This window comes from Streptopelia decaocto, assembly GCF_964273445.1.
Source record: "Streptopelia decaocto genome assembly, chromosome: 1".
NCBI lineage: Eukaryota > Metazoa > Chordata > Aves > Columbiformes > Columbidae > Streptopelia > Streptopelia decaocto.
The window spans coordinates 61,956,952-61,980,701 of NC_138663.1; the positions used below are offsets into that span (position 1 = coordinate 61,956,952).

The 23,750-nt window shown below is 36.7% G+C and overlaps 1 protein-coding gene across 3 annotated transcripts in view; it reads left to right on the plus strand.

The window, feature by feature from the left end:
- The window catches only part of KDM7A (lysine demethylase 7A), a 67,424-nt gene that overhangs the window by 12,848 nt on the left and 30,826 nt on the right, over positions 1-23,750 (plus strand). For 2 of the 3 annotated variants that reach the window (XM_082043403.1, XM_082043402.1), the window contains exons 2-8: positions 13,487-13,572; positions 18,332-18,449; positions 19,310-19,470; positions 20,425-20,454; positions 21,128-21,269; positions 21,507-21,693; positions 22,389-22,551. In XM_082043403.1, coding sequence (XP_081899529.1) covers positions 13,487-13,572; positions 18,332-18,449; positions 19,310-19,470; positions 20,425-20,454; positions 21,128-21,269; positions 21,507-21,693; positions 22,389-22,551 — 887 coding nt within the window. The remainder of the gene's footprint in view (positions 1-13,486; positions 13,573-18,331; positions 18,450-19,309; positions 19,471-20,424; positions 20,455-21,127; positions 21,270-21,506; positions 21,694-22,388; positions 22,552-23,750) is intronic. The other variant, XM_082043404.1, reaches the window with a different exon arrangement.

The window sequence follows — 23,750 nt, forward strand, 5'->3', positions numbered from 1 at the left end:
GTTTTACTTAATTTCATAGCCAGGACCATGAAATAGAAACAAACTGATAAACTTCTTCTGTAATTGAATTGTAAGAAAAATGACTTAATGCTTCCTACTTTCAGTGAATTATTGAACTCATTAAAGGCTCCTTAGAGATCATTGACCTTTAAATCTTAGGAAACACTCGTAGTAAAGGATTGTTCTCATGTGAAGTATTTACTACATTTTGCTAATTATTAAAGAAAAACCTTTTTGACATTTTCAGATTATTTTAGTAGAGGTCGTAAACAAAAGCAAAACATTACTATCACTTTCAAAACACAAAAGCAACAACTGTTATGTATTACTTGTACTCTACAAAGTCAGGTTTTAGGCAAATATTGAACAGTTCCTGAAATATTTAGAGAAATGGACAGTTCTACCTTTTTTTTTTTTTAAAAAAAAAAAAAAGAAAAACAGATGCATTCATAGTCGGGATAGACCACATTCCTTTAGGAAGCACTGTTAAATCAGACGACTAAGAAAAAGTTTTAGTGTGTCTTAAGACCTGCAAACGGTTGTGCTGTAACGCATTCTCACTGTATTTATTCCCTAATGTCAGGAGAAGGGACCAGAACTGCAGATAATCTAGTCAGTGTCTGAGTGCCGTAACCAGAAGATTATGTTTGGGTCATTATTCTGGCCCCATAATTCCTGGATTCTTTTCTGCAGAATAAGAGGCCATAAGTGGGGGAGATAAAGAGTATCTTTACATAAAAAGTTACTTGAAGGTGAAAATTTGCTTGAGATGTGTGGGCTTGAAATCCCACAACCTGGATAAGCACTGCTGTCATCTCGCTTGGAAAATCAAAATAGTTTCTCCCTCCTAACTTAGTGCCCAGTACTTTGAAAGTACGGCAGCTGTGCTTGTCTTCTGGCTTAGATGCAGGGGAATGTGGCACACGCTGGCTGGGTGCACAGGGCAAGCAGAATAGATGGTGTTTTTGGAATTTTCAGGTCAAGTGGTGAGGTGTCAAGTGAGTGTAGGTACCTGTGTGCTGTCTCCTGAATTTACACAGGCTTTAGAGGCCAGCTTCCTTGTTTGGATCTTGCCCTAATAGAGATCTATCCTAATTTTTTTCTGTGTTCTTGCAATTTCTCCTGCATTCTTCTTTACTCTGGATTTGAAAGTAGTTGTTCTTCACAGCTGTTCAATTCCAAGGCTACATCTTCTTGTACTTGCTATTTTAACTAATCAACTTAGTATCAACTGGTGTGGAATGGAGTCCTCTGGTAGTCTTACTTTTGACTTAAACCAGATTTATAACAGTGTATTGATAGACCCAAATTAATCTAGAAAATTTTTATTTATTAAGTAACTTTCACAGAACTACTGAGTTTGGGAGGGATCTCTTAAGATCATCTAGTCTACCCCCCCAATCTCAAGCAGAGTCAGCTGGAGCAGGCTGCTCAGAACTGTGTCCAGTTGGGTTCTGAGTATCTTCACTAATGAAGACTCTGCAACTTCTCTGCACAACCTCTTCCACTGTTTGACTGCTCTAGCAGCTAAAAAATAAATAGATTTTTTTTTTTTCCTTGTGTTCAGCTGGATTTCATATGATTTAATCTGTGACTATTGCCTTTTGTCCAGTCATTGGCCACTATTGAGAAAAGTCTATCACCCTTTCCCTCCCATCAGGAGAACTTATACACATTAATATTTACACACACTGATAAGATGCCCCTGTGCTTTCTCTTCTCTAGGCTTGAGGGTTGCAGCTCTCTCAGCCTTTCCTCATCTGAAGGATGCTTTAGTCCCTTAATCATCTTAGTGGCACTTAGCTGGACTTGTTCCAGTATGTCCATGTCTCTTCCATGGGTTGTCCCCAAACTGGACCCAGCACTCCTGTTGTCGCCTCACCAGTGCTGAGTAGAGGGGAAATATCACCTGCCTTGACCCTTTTGCAACTCCTAATGGTTCCCAGGATGGTGTTGGCCACCTTTGCCACAAGATTGCAATTCTGGGTTGTGATCAGCTTGTTGTCTACCGGAGCTACAAGGTCCTTTTCTTGCAGATCTGCATTCCACCTGGTTGGCCTCCAGCATGTCATGGTGCAGATCACCCTTGCAGACAAAGCCTAAGACCTGTAATAATGTGTGCTTTCACTCTTGAATTGCAAAGACATAATTTACATAGTTTATGTAAAAATATTTTCATATATACACTTCTTGCAGTATTGACACCCAAAATAAAACACTTGCATGTGTTGCTCTTTGGCAAACTTCCTGTCTTCTCTCATAGGAACAATTAAACAAAATTTGAGTCAGAAATTTTCTCCTGAAGAATTAGTTTTATGTTTTTCACAATAAATGAACAATAATGTCTCCTGTAATTTTTACAGGAATAGTAAATGTCTGGACTTGTTTTCAGGGGACTTTTTGCAGTAGGTCCTCTGCTTTATACATTTCTTATGCATTTCTTGAGCATTCTGTTTCAAATGTTATTGGTGTTTTACCAGCTGTCAAGAAGGCATTGTAAGAGCTACATCTATATACACTAGCATGATACATAGATAATTTTTTTTTTTTCCTCATCTAAGAACTGTGGAGCTGAGTAGCACAGACTGTGAAGTAAAGATTACCTCTGAAAGTGTTTGTGTGTAAAATCTAGAATTAAAAAAACGTAGAGTTGTGCTTTTGCAAATGGTTTAGGTGACACTCTGTGTAGCTTATGATAGAGCAAAACTGTTTTCAGCAACCTGAATTTGAACATTTTAGAGTTTTAGATTAAAATCAGTATGTCAAATTATATCCATAATAAAAATAATTGATGCAGATTAATTTTAATCTTGGTGCTGATGTAACTCAACCCCCAAACTCTATTTAGCTTTGTTCTGCACTATTTGAAGTTTCCACGTGGTCTGAAAATTACTGTGCTTCATTAATTCCATCTGAAGAGGATTGAACAGTTAGATTTCTGTAGATGGAATAATGTGTAAAAGTAACTTCTTGATACGTTACGGACTCCATGGATGCAGTTGTGGCCAGTATGCCCTTCTGGACCTCTATAAGCAGCTGAGAATCCAATAAAAATCTCTAAGTTATGGGCATTATCTAGTTGATAGAAGGAGCTTATTCTACTTACTGCTCTGCCAGCCAGCCAATGTAACATCTAATATTTAAACTCATTATCTATGTATGTGAAACAGTTTGCTTGTATCATAGCTTAAATAGAAGTTAATGTAATCAGCTACTCCATCTGCATTTGAAATGAGGATGGTGAGCCAGAGATGATGAGCCACTATGCTTTCAGATTTCTTCAAAAATGAAGCATCTGTCTCTACTTGCTATTGACTGCAAGTCTATTTGCCTTATAAAAGTAAGGTATTTCAAAGCTAGAGGAGCTATCATGTATTATTTTATGTTGTGGTTAGAAGATGCAGAAATTATTCTGCTCACTAAAAAGCTTACTAAAAAGTTCTTAGCAATGTCTGAAAAATATTAAGGGCTGAAGGGGGAATTACACAGTTGAGAAGCAGAGGAGTTTAAAAAAGTATTTTGAGTGTGGGTTTTTTTGTTTTCCTTAAAGGAGGAGAACTATTAAATGAGTTGAATTTTGAAGGCAATAAAAGATTATTTTCAGGTATAGCTGCAGAGGTTCTGGATGCTACTGTGAGTGTTAAGGCTACTTAACAGAAGGCTCCAGCAGGTCTTTAAAACCAATCCGGTTCACAAATTTTTAAACCAGTTAGGTGATACAGTGTTTTGGTGTAAGGAGTCAGTTTAAAGATGCATAAAGCAGGCTGAAGTCAAATTTGCTGTTGCTGCAGTCTGTAAAAGCAGCCAAAGAGTCATCTAGTAACCCTGGAATAAGGCATTTGCATAAACGGTGTCTTAAAGTTGCGCTAACACTGTTTTACTGGTGCTAGAACGCGGGAGACAGAAAATGATATTGGCTAATGTTAGCAGAAAGTCATATTTTCAAATCATGCTTGACATAATTTTCCAGTGAAGGGGCACAGTTCAAAAACAATCATTAGCTTCCTAATCAATCCCCTCAGGCTAAGAAGCCATTGTGGGTTTGTTGCTGCTCACCTCCATATCTTTTTTTATCACTGTGCTTGAGAACAAGTCATATCTGATGGTGTCTCCTGGCAGTATTACTCAGGGTGTCGAAAGCTTTACAGACTGTCCATTGCATAAGATCACACAGTACTGATAGTACTTGTCACGCTTCATGATCTCTTCAAACCACCCATCTTTATTAGGCAACCAGTTCTTTCTAAATGGCTAATACTTATTAGGCAACTGGAGTAACCAGCTAGTACTCTCTGTAGGAGGCTGCACTGTTTGGGTTACTTTTTTGCTTTTCTAGTCTGTTACAGTTACTGTCATACTTCATTGCATTACTGGGAAGTGTGTTTTGTAGGCAGATAACATTGGTAGTGTCATAAAGTCATACATCTCCCTGGTACTTGCCTCAGCTGCTCTTGTTGGAGCTAAAGATAACTGGTCTCAAGAAACCTGTAAAACTAAACACTTCATCAAAGAAAAATTGGGATGCCTAAAGGCAGGCAGACTAAGACCATCTTAAATGCTCTGCTGTCTAAAAAAGCTTGATTCACTTACAGCATCTAGTGCCAATGTAACAACTCTTGGACTTAGTAACATCTTTTTTGATGTGCAGGGTATATAATTATAATAAGTTCTAGGAAGTTTTTCAGATGCAAGGAGGGATGTTCCCTGCTATCAAATTGGTAAGCTATTGGCAACTTATCCATTAGATTTGAGTAGTTCTGAGTATTAGTGAATAACGAGGACAGAGTTAACACCGTAGACCTGACTGGGTCTAGTGACATGCATTGCCAAAAGGGGCAGTCCTACTTCTCATACCCTTCTCTCCAGGTTACATAGTCCTACTCCCTCCTGTGGATTGGCTCTGACAGTTGTCTGGCTGTGCTGTAAGCTAACCTGATAAACAGGCAGAAAACTGGCTAGGCTAGTTTCTGTCAGATAAGCGAGCGAAAACAGGTTGCTGTGTAACCAGGCAAGTACCAGGGCCGTTGCAGGGAAGGGGAATGGGAGTGCTTGCTTGGAAAGGAATGAGTAACCTTCCTCTTCAGTGGCTGCAAGCTACATCATGCCATTGTTTCCTAAGTTTTGTTTGTCATGTTGGGTTGAACCTCCATTTCTCTTCATAGGCTGTTTGTGATTTGGTTAATTTCTCTCTTCTTCCCTTCCAGTCCCCTCTCTCTTAGACACAAGAAACTAGTATGTCTGTTCTTTTACAAAAGGCCCTTTCTACCTAAGAGGAAAAAGTTACAAACTGTTACAAACTCTTAACTGGAACTGAAATTTGTGGTGATAGTAGTTAGAGGACTTGGGATGCCAGTAGTTCTTAAAATCACATCATATGCAATCTTTCATTAAGATGACTAGAGACAGACTGATAATTAACAGGAGTCTGCATGCACATTGGCGCTGAGGAAGATTAAGAAAAAAACCTAAGAAATTAAAAGTTGAGGCAAGCAAATGTGTGTAGGCAATATGTAACAACAACAAAAAGTTTATTTAAATTTCATTTTTATACCTTCGTTCAGGAAAAGAGGTGGCCTTCACTTGCTATATTACAGTTGTCATAGTTGCTTTATTCCTGAATGAGTGAAGATTTGATGAACTCTCCTACTGGCTTCCTTTTTCGACCCCCTTGTCAGCTCTGTAGTAGTAGAGCTTAGCCTATTTCTTCCTCTTCTTTTAGGGAAATAATGGTAGCAGTTCTATTCTCAAGTAGAATAGAACCACACACAGGGATTCACTTAAGATGTCTCTTTCAAGAGAGCAATGGCAGCTGGTTTAAATGGGTTGAAGATTGTGTGGTTTGGTGTGTATTTTTTTTGTTTTTTTCATTTAACAGAATTGAGATATAATGTTGGTTCTGCTTCTAAAACCTCTGTGGTTTGAAGCCATTATTTTTAAGTACTTCTTTGTTTCTTGCTTGGTTGTAAATTGGTGTGGTGTATGTTTCCCACCCCCTTCCTCCCCACCCAGTTGCAAGCACAGCTATAACAGAATAACCCTGCCTGGGAACTGAAATAAGGCAAATAATGTAAATAAGATGCAGTTATCTGTCAGGGGCTTTTACTAGCTTCTGGAATATCTTAGGGATGAAGAATTAAAGTTATGTTGGCCTGGAGTTTTGAAGAGGAGACAAAAATACGTAATGGAAAAACTTTCTTAAAGACCTAGAAAACCTTTGTGACTAGTGTATAGGGAGACAGTTAATTTTTGTGTTCTTTTTTCCCCTTCCAATGCCCTCTCTCTTTAAACTGAATAATTAATGTGTCTTCTGTGTATGGAAGACCCATACTATTTAGTAGGAAAACAAAGCTGTTATAGACTTTGCGTTATAACCAGAACTAAAATTCATGTTGGCTATGGTCAGTTAAATTTGGACTCCAGTATTCCTAGAAATACTTGAAACCCAGTGTTAATCCTTTTTCCTGCATCAATTGTGCAGTTGCACCTTCTCCAAGAAACAGTGCCTGAAGTAAGGTTTCGCTATTTTTTCTCATTTTCCTTGGTATGTCAGTCTGGCCTGATTGGGAAAATGAATGGAGAAAGATGGGAGTCTGAACTGCTACAGAGAATCTTTCTGAATTCCTGAGCCAAGTGCTTTGCTTCATATGTGAAAGGTTGCAAAGATTACTGGTTGTAAACTGCTAAAAAATGTTCTTCAGGTCACATTGATGTACTCCTTTTTTTCCTTTTTTCCTTCTTTCCTCTTCTTCTTTCCTCTTCTTCTTTCCTCTTCTTCTTTCCTCTTCTTCTTTCCTCTTCTTCTTTCCTCTTCTTCTTTCCTCTTCTTCTTTCCTCTTCTTCTTTCCTCTTCTTTCCTTCTTTCCTTTTCTTTCCTTCCCCTCTCTCACTTTCCCTTTCTCCCTGTTTTTCCTTCCCCTCTCTCACTTTCCCTTTCTCCCTTTTTTTCCTTCCCCTCTCTCACTTTCCCTTTCTCCCTTTTTTTCTTCCCCTCTCTCACTTTCCCTTTCTCCCTTTTTTTCCTTCCCCTCTCTCTCACTTTCCCTTTCTCCCTTTTTTTCCTTCCCCTCTTTTCTCTTTCTTTTCTGTACATCTTATGTATTGATCCTCTTGCTAGTGTCATCCTGATTTATGGCATCTGACTGGTTTCACACTGAAATAAGGCCTTCAGGTATCACTGCTGATTTTAGAATGCCTTTGCTCTCACTGGCATGTTGTTTAGTTTTGAGGTCTGCTCTAGTTTTCTTAGATGTTATTTTTCTGATCTTGATGCAGCTGATTGTGCAAAAATCTATGCTAAAAGATCTAGGCTTCTTTAGATCTTAATTTCTGTAAAACAGTGATTTTAAAAGGACAGGCACAAAATTTAATAGTAAATACTAATTTAAAGCAACTTGTTACAATCAGTCTGGTCAGGTTGGCATAAGAAGGAGAGAGAAATTTGCTATGTGCTTAGTAGAGAATACTAAACAGAAGGGATATGTCAGAAGTACTTCGGTCATGTTAACTTGGCCTAGTGATGAAATCGTCATTAGGAAAAGTACTTCTCTTAAAACTGCTACATGTAATCCGTGATGATCGATGCTATTATGAGTTAAGCTGGACTGTGTGTCTCAGGTTCCTGACAGTCTTAGATTGGAGTGAAGGGCTGTTTGACTTCAGTTTGTATTTTTTTTCTTCTGTTTGTTTTAAGGCACTGTGGTTCTACATCTGGTGCATAGAAGTTTGTAACTTCATATGTAAATTTAAAATAATTTAATTGACAAAGTAAATAATTGTATGCCTAAAAGTACTAGCAATATGATTCCAGAATTGTTACCAGGCTTATTGTGGTAAGATTTGAAATTCAGTAATAAGACCTGATGCTAGAAAGGCAAGCATCAGTCTTTTTCTATATACGTGTATATTGTTGGCATAAGATTACTAAACAGACATCTCTTTGCTATTGTTCAGCAATCATTTTTAGAAAGACAAAATAGTATAGAGATGAAATAACAATGTTTTCAATTATCGTGTCTTGGAAATAACATATATTGGGTAAATTACTGCATAGAACTGTAACGTAACGTTTTATTTATTTTCTATGTGTAGGAATCTATTCTAAAGCATATCTAAAAAAGTGAGCTGCGTGGAGATTAATTTATTTCCTTTGGGTCAGCTGTTGAACTGACTTGTCCTGTGGCTGCCTGATGGTTTAGTTCTGGTGAGAGACCAGTGGAAATCCATGGTCAGGCAGCCAGAGGAAGGAGGGTTGGACCTTTTTTTCATCAGCAACAACTACACTTGGTTTAGTATGATGTGAAACTATACCCTGCAGTAGTGACTTCTGTTTTCGGACAATTAAGACTCTCCTGTTACTAATGAATTTTCGCTGCCTCTAGAATGTACTTATTCCTTTCCTCATTCGGTAGGGACTCACTGTCTGTGTATCTTCCCAGCTGTTCTGTGGATAACTGGAAATTGAAGAAGTATTTTTGGGGATGTACTCTGTCATCTAGTGGGTGTGAGTTAATACGGAACCTGCCTATTCCCCTAGTAATTGTCTGTAGCCCTGTATTCCTAATAACAGGGAACATGCTCTACTATCTGTTGTATTTTTCCGCCATTCTAGGATTTTTGTTAACCTCTTCCTACTGGATGTCAATACATCTGCCTATTTTTTAATTTTTTTTTCTCCTTTTACTGGATAAAACCTGCAGTGCTGTTTGAGGCATAGCAGGGAAAGATTGTGGGTGCTGATGCAGGGGTGGATTGAAGAAGAGGATATGTGGAGTTCTTATTCAGAAATAGGATAGCAGAGAAAGAAAGAGAACATTGGCCATAGTGTTTATTCAGGGAGAATACAGGGGAATCTTAGAAGATGTAATTTTCAGTAATTATGTAGCTTGGAAATGATGCCTAATTAAACATGCTAGCAAGACTGCTGAACGTGCATTTTTGCTGCACAATGACAGCAAAATGTCAGGCTGTTCAGGTCAGACTGGAAAACTAAGAGGTCTTTGGGCCTGAACTTTGTGTCTCCCAAGAAGAAGGTAGGAGACTTAAAAAAAACCCTCTTTAACTCAATTTTGAGCTATAAATCAATATATAATTGAAAAATAATATCTGTCTGACAATATCTGTTGAAGTAGTAGATGTTCACGTGTCACTTCCCTTATCTACTAGGTGAAGCTTTTAGGCACAAAGTGTCACGCTTGCATTGAGAGTCAAATGGAAGCTACTGTGGGAAACTTGTTATGAATTACAATCTAGAAAGAAGAGTCTGTTAGGTTGTTTTCCACTTCCTGCTGGAAGAGGGGGCAAAAGGTGCTTACAGAATTGAGGTGATAGGGGAAAGGAACAAAATACAGAATCTGAGAGGATGTACAACCCAGCTTCTCATTTTTTCAGCTTTACTCATTTTTTCCATGTTGAGGGTGTTCCATCTGTTTTCTGCAGTCCTTTTATTAGATCATTGATAATTGCTTACATCTCTCAGTTTTCAAAATTTATTTTCAGTGTGCCTTGTATGCTGAAAATCTCAGAAATCTCCTATTTAGGAATATCTTTCTGACAGTTGATAATCTGGCCTGTTAGTCTTTTCAGCTGTGACAATTAAATTGGGAAAATGGGCATCCGAACTTTACTCATATCTTGACTTTTCTAGTGCTATGTGTGTAATCATTTCCTTTTATACTTGGAATGTTATTTAATGGTAGAGCATATGCACTACTTGTTTTAATAAGATTAAATAGCTTTTTAAGTAGCCATGTCCCTTTGAGTACACTGGAAATAAGGCCTTGAATCAAGAGTGCTTTGGGTTTTTTCTTAAACCAGGATTCTTTCAGTCATACCAACAGAGGCAGTTAAGCAATCTCTAAACGTTGTGGTCATGCTTGAATACATTAGAAGTAGGGAAAAGCCAGACTGGATTGAGAACAAGCAGGTATTAGATGTGGAAGGTACAGCAGCCTGTGTGCTGACTGACGTGGGTTCAATACTTGTTCAGAACATTGTGCTGCTGTAGGAAAGAAGAGGTGCCAGGTGCCTTGTGCGGCTTATGATGTACAGCCATGCAGTCTTCAGGGATAACGCCTCCTTTAAATGTTTTTGACTTTTGCAAACTCCTTGTATCAGGCATTCCAGCATAGCTGTGAAATAGTTCTTGAAGCTGTCATGCTGAATGATCTCTATTCATCTCTTAAATTCTAAATTAATAGCAATACTACAGTAGAGAACAGCCTCTGCAGGATTTCTTTTTTCCCTTGTGAAAGAAGCCTTATTTCCACTTTACAGAAAAACAGAGGTCCATTGCTATCTATTGCTATTAGATAGTCCTCTTCTGATAGTTTTTGATTTATACCTGCTCCTTTTACATAGTTACAAATATAATAATCAAATGGAAAGTTGAAATTAAATAAAAAAACCTTCACCTTCTGGTTAGACTTAAGTCTGGAGAATTGGTTCCTTGAGCTTTGAGTAGCAAGGGATTTTTTTCAGTTGCCAGAGATGGGCATGTTCTTGTATGTGAAAAAACCTAGTGCTGCCCAGTTCTTCTACTAGCTCTTGCTGACCTTGCCTTGACACTAGACACCTCGGGGAAGTTGTGAAAGTCTCACCACTCAGAGACTGATATAATGGAGTCTATTTTTTGCTAAATTTTTCTACTGTGCTACTGCTTCTAGAACCATTTCAAGTAAAATTGGGCCTGTTGAGGCCTTTCACCTTCATAAAGATAATTAGAGATGTGCTTTAGTATAGCCTCCTAGAGATGATGATTGTTATTAGTCATATTTTGTATTTTGTAATCCTGTAAACATTTAACCATTCCTGAGGATTAATGTACAACCTCCCTGCAGGAGATAAGCAATTCAGAAACTAGGTAATATATACTAAAGAAATTTCAACCCAAATGGGTGGCAAGGTGAAGGATAATAATGATATTTCATTCAGGAAAATATCAGTGGATTGGGAGTGTTACTGTGTTTGAGTATGTTAATGCTTTCCAGGCTCTCTGCAACATCTTGGTGACCTTGCTTTAATGTTTGAGGTCTGAAGTTGCACTTAGCACAGTAATTGATTGATTGCTGGTAGCCAGGATGATTAATGTCAGATTTGTCTGTGTACTTGTGAGAAAGGGACTGAGGAAAGTGACTTGTAATGGTGCTGGATGTGATTGATACGCTCTGTGGCATCCTTGGCAATGCTTGTTCTTGCAGGTGCTGATGCTTCGTTTGCCCTTTGTGTCAGTCAGGTATCTGCTACTAGATTCGCTTCCAGTATCTCCCAGTTAGTGTGTTGTCTTTCCAGTTAGTTCTGAGTTTAGAGCATAAATAGTAGCCCAAAAATCTTACCTTCTTTGTTGCATGGCTGTTCCAGCTGTGAGATTCTAATACCATTTTTGTGTTGGCTGCTCTCTCTGTACACAAAGCCCCATGTGCCTTCATGAAAGGTTATGGAATTAATCAAATCCGAGAAAGTGTTCAGTATTTGACAGAATTTCTGCCTTATTATCAGACTATTTGTACATTTTATAAGAGACAATAAAAGCAACATTCTTTAACAGAATATGACAAACAGTTGTCAAACTTGAAGGTATTTTTGCTGTACTTTGATGCAAAGTTCTTACTGTTAGCAAAGTAATCTGATTGGGGTGATGATGAACTTATCAAATAAATACAAAGAAAAAGGAAAGGGACTAAGTGAAGTTTTCCCATGGAGCACTGTATTTCATTGAATAAATGTGCAAACTTGATCAAGATACAGTCCAAAATGAACATCTTTAGCTGTTCAAAAATCAGAATGGGATTCCTAAGGATGTATAAAACCAGCCTGCTCATTTGGGGCTTTTAGAGTGTACATTTTAAAACATTTTTCTTACAATACATAGGATTATGAGTCACTCATTGATTCTATAAAAAGAGAGAGAGCACAAGCAGAAGGAAATGGGACATGCATTTTTAAAGACTACTTCTGCCTGCTTTTTTGTTTATGTGTCAGCTGAATTTTCATGTGATAACAATTCATGGAGCTGTGTTCCTAAAGCAGATACTAAATATTGCAAGAATTGGGATGAACTGTGGCAGCTGAGTTTTTGTATTTAGATTTTAAAATAGTATGTATATAAAAAGCTCTATAATCTTTAAATTTCATGTGGTGTGTAGTGAATGGAGACGCAGAAGAACCAGCTGAATCTGTTAACAGAGGATTCAGAATGGTGTACTTGTCAGTGATAGTTACATGGGAGGTGCTCCTCAGTTTCAGATTTGATTTGCTCATTGGTGCGCTTTGAATGCTTGGCTATTTAGAATATTGTTTTGGCAGCATGTACTGATGCTCGCTGGAGCGTGCCAGCAGCTTTGGCACTAGGCTGCTAGGGAAAAGACTTCTTGTAGCTGGGTCATTTCAAAGTGTTAGTGTTTAAGCTGTCATTACACTTTTGATATGAAATGGGTTATCTGAATGCAGTAGTGTTCAAGTTCTCTTGTTACTAGAAAGCATTGAATATAAATAACTAATTTTGGTGTAAACGCTCAGTGTTATAGTCTCGCTTCTGTATTATAAAGTCAGCAATTTTATAAATGTCTATGAAGTTCCGAGAGAAAGAACTCTGCTAGGATTCAGATTCTACCAGCAAATAGGGTTTACTTTTTTTTTTTTGAGAACTTTGTGCAAAAGCACATCTTCTTCAGTTAACCACTAGTGTTTCAACTTCTAAGAAAATATACTTCATTTTGACTTTAAAATTGTGTTCTTTAGATATACAGCAGTGTAGATACTTTGTCATGACTGTTACGAAGATCAACTTTAATACCACTTTGACATATCTGGCAAAAAATGTGCACTGGGAAAATATCACATCTCTCAAGTGCTCTTTGAAATACTTTAGCTATTTTAAAACAAAAACACTTCTATGAATTTTTTTGTGTGGTCACTTGTGTAACTTGCAAAACTAGCTCTTGTAGTGTAAAGATTTCAGGAAGAAAATTGAAGTATTCTTCATTGGTTTGTTTTGGGGGGCAGGAGTCAGTTATGTACTTTTTGTGGGGGGCTGGGAGGGAACCAACCAACAACAAGAACAACAACCAAAAAAAAAAAAAAGAGAGGAAAAAAAAAAGCTGTGATATCTTCTGTAAATTGGCTGCAAGTAGACTTCAGTTTTGTTTTTGTTTTTTTGAAGTAGCAACTTTTATAAGGAAAATTGCTGGAATGATTTTGCATGAACTGTTTCCTGTAATTAGGATCAAAGCTTTTTGGGGGAATGAGGGGTAATGGTATATATTGTGGAGTCATTTTTAAATAAATTTGATTCTTGTTTCCTTTTTATGTTTTGTTTTTTTTTTTTTAATGGCATTCTCTGTTCAGTAATAAGTTACTACTCTAAAATGTATGTGGCAACCCGGTAGTTAAGACCCATGTTCTAGTAAAAAGTTAAAATTTAATTATTTTTTTATCTTGAAAAATACAACTTACATGTTTTCTCACAAGCATTTTAAAAATATTATTCCAGCTGTGTTGGGGTAGAGGAGCACCATGCTGTTGACATCGATCTATACCATTGTCCCAACTGTGCAATTCTCCATGGACCTTCTCTAAGTAAGTACAGGTTGTTCAGATTTTATTTTACACTTTCAGTATGTTTTCTTTCCATGTACAATTGAAAAAGACTGTTCAAAAGACCATTGAAGATGAACTTGATTATTTAGAAGATATTGGTTCTACATGACTAACTGTGAGCTGATACAAACAAACAAACCCAAAACAAAACAAACCATCCTGAAAGGTTCCTTGTTATGGAGATGCAGATAGGATAAATATAAACCACCACGGTAAATTAGATAAATCAAAGTGCTTAGAACTAGAAGAAAACAATCTGGACTCGACAGAGAGTGAGAAAATGAAAATTAGGGAATCATCGTTTTCAAACAAACAAACAAACCCAAACCCCAAATGAACAAAAAAGTAACCTTTCTGCCTGTTGTTTCTGTGGAATAGAGGGACTAGGAGGAGGAGTAGAAGGAGTATCATATCAGACTTTCAAAATAATAAACTAGTAAATTTGAAACTTTTCTCTTCTTGATTTGGGAGAACTAGTATGCTTCACCGTGACGCCTGTGAATAGCCTTTCTTGTAATGCAGAGGCTCCTAGTACTAGTGTGAGCTCTGTCTCACCTGAAGCAATTTGGGAGTGAGAGAAGACTGATTTTTGTGTTGGAAGTCTTTTCAAAAAGACAGTCCGTGGTAAAAATTATCCTTATTGATTCAGATTGCCTCAAGTAAGTAGATAATCTAGATTTAGTAGAAGCTTCAGACACACCACATATCAACCCAAGCAGAGGTGATATGTTGAAATATGTCTTCATATGGAATTTCATTAATTGTTCTCCACTAAGCTGTCAGAATCCAATCTATGATAGTTTGTGGTTTGAGCTCTTTTTACTTTAGTGTTTAGAGAGACTGATAATGTCGTGTGGCTTCAAGTGTTGCAGCAATGCTCCGGAGTGCTTCAATCATAAGAAATGATGTGTTTAAGTAAAAAAAAAAAAAAATAAAAAAAAAAAATTACAGCTTCATATTCTAAAATCCCTTTGTCTAAGAGAGTTTTGCAAGAGACAAAAAATCAGCTATTTGATTTAAGAAGGCAGGTATATCTGTCATTTTAGCAGGCAGTTGTGTATATAATCCTACCTAATCAAATAATAGTGCAAAACATTTACTGAAAATATACAAGAAACACGTACTTCATACTACCAAATAGTTACTGTCAGTATCCTACACAATTAATTATGTAAAAGTTCCAATAATGAAAAGAAAGCTACTCTATATTTGGATGTAAAGATGAAATTAACCAATCAATTTCTTCTTGTATTTGAAACAAAAAGAAAGACCTTTAATAAGCAACCATGTGTGTAAAATGCTAAATAATTTATCCTAAAATCCTAAATAATTAAAAAAAAGAGAGCAGTTTTAACAAATAGTAATACACTACGGAGTTTTCTTAGCTTATTTGGGTTACAGTCTTCATATTATGTTATTTTCAAAGTTTTCTCAGTGATCCTTGAGTCTGAAAGTGCTTTATTTGCATGAATTCTGAGAGTCAGGTCTGTCACCAGACTCTAGAATCCAGAGTTTTAAGAGAGCAGCTGGTACAGTAAGTGTTAATAGGACTATGGTTGTAAGGACTTTGCTTTCTTGGTTTTACCTTTTCAAATTCTGTAAATACCTTCCCATCTGTGTGTGCTTTTTTGTTTTGTTTTTTTAACTGTAGTAATGCCAATGTTTGATCTGAGCTGACAATATGAGACCTTAGAAGTGGTATTCTGTGATTTGCTGTATACTTCTCAAAATTGTTAGTATTGTCGCAGTGGGTTGTGCCTCAGTTTTCAGAAACTGCAAGAGTGAACACTAGATCCTTCCACTAGTTTGGGGTGATGGAGAGGGAGGTTTTATATGTGCATTTCAACTAATGTAGTTGTTTGGGGGTTTTTTTATTTGAATTTTAGTGTGAGGACCATTCAGTTAAATTATTTTTCATGCAACTGTTATTGTAATGTTCTAAGGGGTTATAAAAGCTCTAGAATTAAGAGATATGTAAACAGAAAAGTTTTCACTCCTTTTCTCTGTTCTTCAGTGTTCTCGTACTTATGGAGTGATAACGTGTGTTGCCAAGTACTAAGTAAAGCAAAAGAAGAACTTCAGTTTCTAGTTTTTAAGTGCTGGAAGGACAGATTTTTTTAAAGTTGGTGTTGTGTTATAAAATCTCTTAAGCAGCTGTATCATCTTACAGTTTTAATGAGCTGTTATAACAGCAGTGAATTTATGAGAAACTACTCTTGCAAATTAGTATTAGCCACTAATTTCTTGTATTATTATTTATGACTGAGAAAATAGCTTTGAAAACCTAATAAACCTGGCTTCATTATTTATGAAGTTTTACTGTGTTTGGATAGTTGGCACATTAAGCAAGCTCTTCAGCACTGGTTTTCAGGTTAGCAAAGAGCTATAAATACCAGTGTCTTCTCTTAAATGTCTTCTGAAGGGTACATTTTGTCACTTCTGTAGGAAGCAGCTCATCAATAGGAATAATTACCTCTTATGTGTAATGACTAGAAGATTTCAGTTATTCCTAGATATGTAACTTTTTTTTTTTTTTCCTGGAGAAGCAGGTTTGTGGCTTGTTGTTTGTTTTGTTTTTTGTTTTGGTTTTTTTTTTAGGAGCCACTCTTTTTTTTCTTTGTTTTCCCTCTTAAATCCTTATCTTCCTGTTACTGTTAGCTGTGTTTTCTGTATTGCAAGCACTCTTTCTTAGATTTTGAGTGTATCATGACTTTAGTAGACTTGATGAGCTCTTCCATAAAGTTCAGATTTGTATTGAGACAGTTGTTTAGCTAGGTATCATATTTGCATTGCAGGCTGTTTTGTATACACCTGTATAATACCACTTGTGTTGACATTAGCTTATTCCCTCTTCTGTGGTTCCTCAGCAGATATAAATAAATTTCTGCTTAATATTAGTTGTTAAATTATAGATCTGGTCTCAGTAATTCTTCTTGAGGCAGTCTTCTGGTAGCAACTATCTAAAGCTGGGAAGCAGAGTCTGGCTTTTTTTTTGAAAAACTGAAATGCAACCTAAAAAGTACTGTAAGCATAGTATGTTTCTTATTGTGGCACAGGATCTGCTGGTAAGTCAATAGAAAGGTAGCAAGTTGAGCACTGTTGGTCTTTCTTTCCCAGATGATGAGATGGCTGTCCTTCTTGCTCAGGCTCCTGTTGGGAAGTTAATGGGGCTTCCCAGCCTGTTAAATGTTTGAGGGCAAGAGATGCGCGTTTATTTGTATAGACAGAAAATGCTGCAAAAGCATTCTGCTAACAGATAGATGATACAACCGAGGGCTTCATTTCAAAGCAGTAATCTTGTCTTCTTTATAAACAAAGAAACAAAATAAGTGGTTGATTAAGATGAATTAATGGAGTATCCATTATGAAATAATGTAATGAAATAATGAAAATGTGAAGGCAGGCAGTAAGTTCACCATGATGTTATAAGTCAACTTGGCCTCTGCTTCACTTGAGGCAAAGAAATTCAAATAGGGAGGCTGCATATAGTTTAAGATGTTTTAAAATACAGCCTTTCAATATATAAAGGGTGCTAATAAGAAACAGGACAACTTTTTACCAAGGCGTGTAGTGACAGAAGAAGAGAGAACAGTTTTAAACTGAAAGAGGATAGGTTTAGCTTGGATATAAGGAAGAAGTTCTCTACTATGAGGGTGTTGAGGCACTGGAACAGGCTGCCCAGAGAAGCAGGGAATGCCCCATCCCTGGAAGCATTCCCAGGTCAGGTTGGATGCAGCTTTGAGCAACCTGGTCTAGTGAAAGGTGTCTCTGCCTGTGGCAGGGGAATTTGAACCAGGTGATCTTTAAAGTTTCCTTCCAATCCAAGCCATTCTATGATACTATGATTTTTTTCCTCTTTTATTAGTCTGTCATTTGTCATCTGGAGACCAACATAATAGTTTTGTGTTGAATGTCTAGTTTTTCTCACCCCTTAAAGTATAGGAAACGGTTAAAACTGTAGTTTAGTTGCCATTGAACTATCAGTTTCCCATTCCCCAAATTGCATTAGAACATTAATTTTTCCTTTGTGCTTTATTAAGAAATTGTAACAGTGCATTAAAGTTTCAGACAACTCAGAAGTTGATTTTTTTGGTCTGCAATGCTTCTATCATATGTACTGTGCTTGCATAATAAAGATCACACCTGCCCAAAACAGTTTGTGCCCAAAACTGTTATGGACACATAAGCAGTAGATAAAATAAAGATGGTTTGGTTTTGAACAGCATGTGGTAGTGAATAGTAGTAGTATTATCAGACTGGATATGAGTTCTGCTTGTGTGGTGAGATAGCACAATGAGATTAGATCCTGTTAATTCTGTGTTAATAAATAAAATGAAGTCTGTGGATCTTGAAGAGGTATGATTCTCTGTTTATTAAAAAAATAGTCTGAACTTTAGGAAATTAAAGTTCTATTTCTAGTTTTGTTGCTGACTTTTAGAATTTGGACAGCTTTCAGGCTGTTGCAGTTTACTTGTGCTGCACTGGATATGGAGCCTTAAATCATTGTGTATAATGTGCACTGAGATTCTCATGTAGAGGGAGCTATAGAAGTATACAGAATTACTGTCAGGTGTCCTGAAGATTTTGTTCATTGTAGATAGGTAGAGAGTGCATAAACAGTAAGGTTCGTAAATCATAGTAATGTAATTGAGGCACGTCTGGCTCACTGATGGGGCGACTGTTAATCTGAGCTATCTGATTTAACCAATTCAAAGTTTAATCCTTCTGAAACTTGTAGTGAAGAAGAGGAGGAACTGGCACAGACATGACTACACAGAGTTGGATGATGGTTCCAAACCGGTGCAGGCTGGAACACGGACCTTTGTTAAACAGCTGCGGGCTCGCTCTTTCCCAAGGTACAGAAGCTTACTCACACATTTCAGTGAAAAAAATGGAGAAATGTTGTTGACTGAGTGTCTTAGAGGAAGCGACTGACATTTCTCTGTTTCAGAAAATGAAGCTCAACGATGACTTCCTCCCCCTTTAGAGTCTCCCCTTCATCCCATCCCCGTTTCAGTTGGATACATTTGCCTTTTAATGCAGTAACTTCCCCTGCTCAGTTTTGCACTGGGATATGTTGTCTGTCAAGACTGCTACAGGATGGGGGGGGGGTGGTGTGTTTTTGGGGCTTTGTTTGTTTTTTTGGGGGGAGTAGGGGCAATAGCATGCATGGTTGGGTTTTGTTTTTCTTCTTTGTGCCTGAGCTCTCAGAATATTATCTGTCTATGTCTCTAGTCCAGGTATAGTCCTCAGTTAAATTCCATATAACACAGAACATTTAGATGAGCTGGTAGTCTTTCCATTCTCACGTGCTTTAGAGGAAAGTGGAGAAACATGGTGTACTGTCATTCTGAGCTGTCTGTGATTTGGTATCTCACTGAAACATAATGACTTAAAATTCTTTAAAGGAGTTTGTTAACAAAATGTGCTTTAATGCCTTCTCTGAGAATTCCTTTTCCCCATCCTCTTAAGTTACCGTGTTCAGTCTTACAGAAAGACTGTGAGTTCCCAGATTATGCATGACAGTAAACATTTCCTTGCTGGTTTAGGTAATATTTTTCATTTTTTAGTTAAATGCTTAATAGTACTGTGTCCACTTCTTTTGCATTCAAATGTAGCTATTCCCATCTTTCCCCCCCCAAACTGTGACATACTTTTTTTCAGTAGTACTTGAAGGATGCTTTTCTACTAATGTTCTCTTATTGCTTTCTGCCAGTGCTGATGAAGTCATTTTGAAAATGCATGGAAGCCAACTGACACAAAGATACTTGGAGAAACATGGGTTCGATGTTCCCATTATGGTTTCTAAATTAGATGGTCTGGGGCTTAGGCTTCCTCCACCAACTTTCTCCGTTTTAGATGTGGAACGCTATGTAGGTAAGAGTTGCTCTGAAGTACTTACAAATGATGCTGTCTGTAAAGTAAAACAAATATTTACATGATTGTAAGAGCTTCCGGGGTGCTAAATATATATTCCAAATTAAGTGACTTCTATACAGAAGACTAGCAGGTAGTAAAATGAAAGCTATGGTTTCGTGTGGTTGTGTTGTTTTGTTTTTTTTTTTTTACTGTGGGGTAGATATATGGTAGGAGTACAGCCTTAGTTTTTGACTTTTAAACATGTTAATTTTGGTGCAAGCTAAACATGGAATGCTGAGTTTTAAAGTAATAAAGACTTCAAAGATTGTTCTCTTTGAGAATTGAATGAATCGCTCTTACGATCAATCAAGTTTAAGTATTGGTTAGGATATTGCAAAACTTACTGTTTTGGGCTCAGTAAATTGGCATTCCTGAATTAAATGTTTCTTCCTGGAAATTTTCCCACCTTGGCTCCCTTTGGCAGGAGAACTAGAGCTTCCCAAAGACCATTTATTTATTTCTTATCGGGTCTGTTGGCAGTCTGTAATTGTTTCAACTTCATGTAAGTGATCAGTACAGAGAAATGGAGACTCAGCCCATCAGAGTGTGACATTTCCTGTAACATATAGTACAGCTGAGAAGTCTGTATATGGCCTTGTCTGTGTTCTTGTGATGACCTAATATAACGATCTGTGCTGAAAGTAGGTTTTCTGCCTATCAGCATCTTACAGTGGCACGAGAATAGAGGAAATATGTAGTATATGGAATGTTGTTACTGTTATGATTATAAAGAGTAATGTGTTCTACTTGAAAGTGTAATTATTTTGATACAAGTAATTATGGTTATAATGTACATCTAAATACATTCCAGAATTCCAAAATTAATTGGCAGATTTAACTATTGTATAACTAAATGGACATAAACCAATTACTGTTACAATGTTGGCTAAAGGTTGCTTCTTGCTTGTCTAGTTCTACAGATGCATCACTTTAAAATAGGCGGTATGTAAACCACTCCTTGTTGTCTTCATAAATGAAGCACACTTATGACAATTATTCAGTGAAATTACTGTGTGCTTAAAAGTTATACATGTGTATAAAGAGGGTGGGGGTAGGCTTGTAGAATATTTGTGAAACAGTGCCTACATAGTTTTTAAAGTTAAAACTTACCAGTTATGGCATAAATTTAGTGCAGTTTGCTAGGAAATACAAACTGCAAGCAGTAGTGTTTATTATTTGTAAAGACTTCTTAGTGGTCATTGTGTTAAATACTCAAGTGCTTTGGTGATGATTAATAGTAAAAGTGAGGAATAGATCTTTGATAACTTTCTCTACGCTAGTCTTTCCAATTGCAACCCCAAACCCTTTAAAAAAACCCAAAAAACACAACCAAAAAACCACCAAAACCAAAAACCAGTTGCAGTCATTCTATACTGCTCTTTTTCTTTTTGGTTAGCCACAGGAAAGAGGATTTATTTTCAGAGTGTTTTCAGTTCTGTCCTTAGCTGATTGTTGCAATTAAAGTTAGATCTAATAAAAAGTGGGTTTATACTGATCTGTCTCTGTTGTGAAAGAATACCGATAGTAGTGGAGTTTTTGTGCAGAAATGTTTTGATAAAGGCTGGAAAAAGGTTAAATTTCTCTTAAACACCTTGATTGGCTGTTTGCTTCACAGGTGGCGACAAAGTGATAGATGTAATAGATGTAGCAAGACAAGCAGACAGTAAAATGAAGCTCCATAATTATATTAAATATTTCACAAATCCTGACCGACCAAAAGTATTGAATGTCATCAGCCTGGAATTCTCGGACACAAAGTGAGTATTGACTTCAATTCCTTGAATGTAGGAAGTGGTTTTCACTAAGTTGAACAGTGTGTGTAGGAGTATAATGTCCATAGTGGGAAAGATAGGAAGCTGCGTATTTTCTGTAGACAATGATGTAATGCAGTAATAAATTTGTAGGAAACAAAAATTTAAAACTGTCTCTTAAAAAATATATATGCTTACTATTGATTATATTTGTGGTTCTTTTTTGTTTGTTTGTTTTAAAAGGATGTCTGAATTAGTGGAAGTACCAGACATTGCCAGAAAGCTTTCATGGGTGGAAAATTATTGGCCAGATGATTCTGTCTTCCCTAAGCCTTTTGTTCAGAAGTATTGCTTGATGGGCGTCCAGGACAGCTATACTGATTTTCATATTGATTTTGGAGGAACATCAGTTTGGTACCACGTTCTCTGGGTATGAAGGCTTCTTGATTTATGACAGTTCATGTGAAACAAAATTCATTCAGTGTGCAGCTTTCTTCTATGGCAGTATCGCCTTTTTAGAATTATCACCTACATGAAATTTTGTGCTTAGAAAGCCACCTTGGAAGTAAATTACTGATTATTGGTGTTGCATTTATATGCTTTTATTTTAGCCTGCTGTTGATGACTTCCAGACTGTAATTGGATAACTGATCATTTTGGTAGACTGGTAGGTGATGTAGTGAGGTTTTAGTATGAAAAATGAATTGAATGAAAGTCATTGGCATACTCAACTTTTTATTCTTCTTGCAAACTTTGACCTTGTATACATAATGGAAAAGGCAAAGTGTTTTCTCATTTGGCTTGTGTGCGCATATCCATAAATAGCTAATAAAAGCTGGAAATTTTTTATACTCCAATTAAAAGTTTTGGTTGGCTTGTTTGTTTCTTTTACATCACAAGAGACCAACTGGTTAGTGTACTATTGACTGATCTTCTGTTTGCTTACAGTTGTGAAACACTGGGTCTAGGAAGCCCCAGTGTTTCACAGTGGAAATATGGAATATTTACCATTTGATCAATCTGTTACCTTTTTAGGAATGAGTCTGAGGTTGTAGTGTGCCTTCAGGAAGACATTTATTTATTTATTTGATTATGTTTGTTTGTTTGTTTTGTTTTGTTTAATAGGGTGAGAAGATATTCTATTTGATCAAGCCTACTGATGAAAATTTGGCTCTGTATGAGTCTTGGAGTTCATCTGTCACCCAGAGTGAAGTATATTTTGGGGACAAGGTTGACAAATGTTACAAGTGTGTTGTGAAGCAAGGACACACTTTATTTGTTCCAACAGGTAAGATTTTACCCTAATTACTAGGACTTAGCATATTTGATCACCTGAGATTGTGTTATCAACATTTGGTTTCACATAACATTTTGGACAAGAGAGAATAATACAAAATCTAGAAATTTAAATTTTCAAAATAGGTTATTAGCTTTTTAGATTACCTGATAGTAGTAACAGTTATCAGGGAAAGAAAGGGTGTTTATTACACAATAAGTCAACAAATTAAAGCCTGATTTGGGTATCAAGGAAATAGTTCAAATTCATAGAAGACACATTGTTCAGCATTTGATAGATATCCAGACTGAATTATTAATTTTATCATACAGGGGTTTTTTTACAGCTTTTAAATATTTCAAGACCTACTAGACAAAATTGTTACAAAAACCTTGCATAAAATTCTCACGCTGTAGGCTAGAGGATTGAAGATAAATGTTGGGTGGGTGGGGTTGTGTTTGTCAGCAGGAAATCTAAACTGTGGTGGAGCTTGTGGAGATTCTCTGAATCAAAACAAAAGTGTCCCTAAATAAAATTGAAGAATACACAATTCAATTAATGTGTTAATTCCTTTCACTAAAAGTGAAATGATGTTTATAGATACAGCTTACAAAACAGTAGAGTTCATAAATTTATTTCAACAGCTTCCTTTCAAGAATGATGCAAAGGCATAGTCTTTTCTGGTTTTCCTTAACAACATTTCATGTAGCTGTCACCTAATAGCATCTGAAAAATTACAGTACATTTTTAAGAAAGGAGAAACACCAAGACAATCAAACTTCTTTATCAATTTAAAAAAGACACAGAAAAATCCTCCGAACAAAATACACTACTCCCACTCCTCCAAACTCCCAAATACCGGAAACTTAGAAGTCTTTAATAAATCAATCCATATTTTACCAGTAAAGGGAGTGCAAGTTAATTTTTGTATTTTCACTTATCCTGCCCATCCATATATATATATATATTTATTTATTTATTTTAGTATTTTATTATGAAAAGTCTATGCTGGGTACTATCTTCCCTTTTCGGGGGGAGGAAGCTTTAAATACACAGAGAAGGAAAACAGTGCGCAAGTCTACTTCTGGAATAAGCCCTGAATTCAGTACCTTATTTTGCATGGACTTCCTAGACAGAGAGCTACATTTTTCTCATAGCCCAGTTCTCTACCTGTGAGGTTTAGCATTTACTGTTCTAGTTCATTGTGCAGA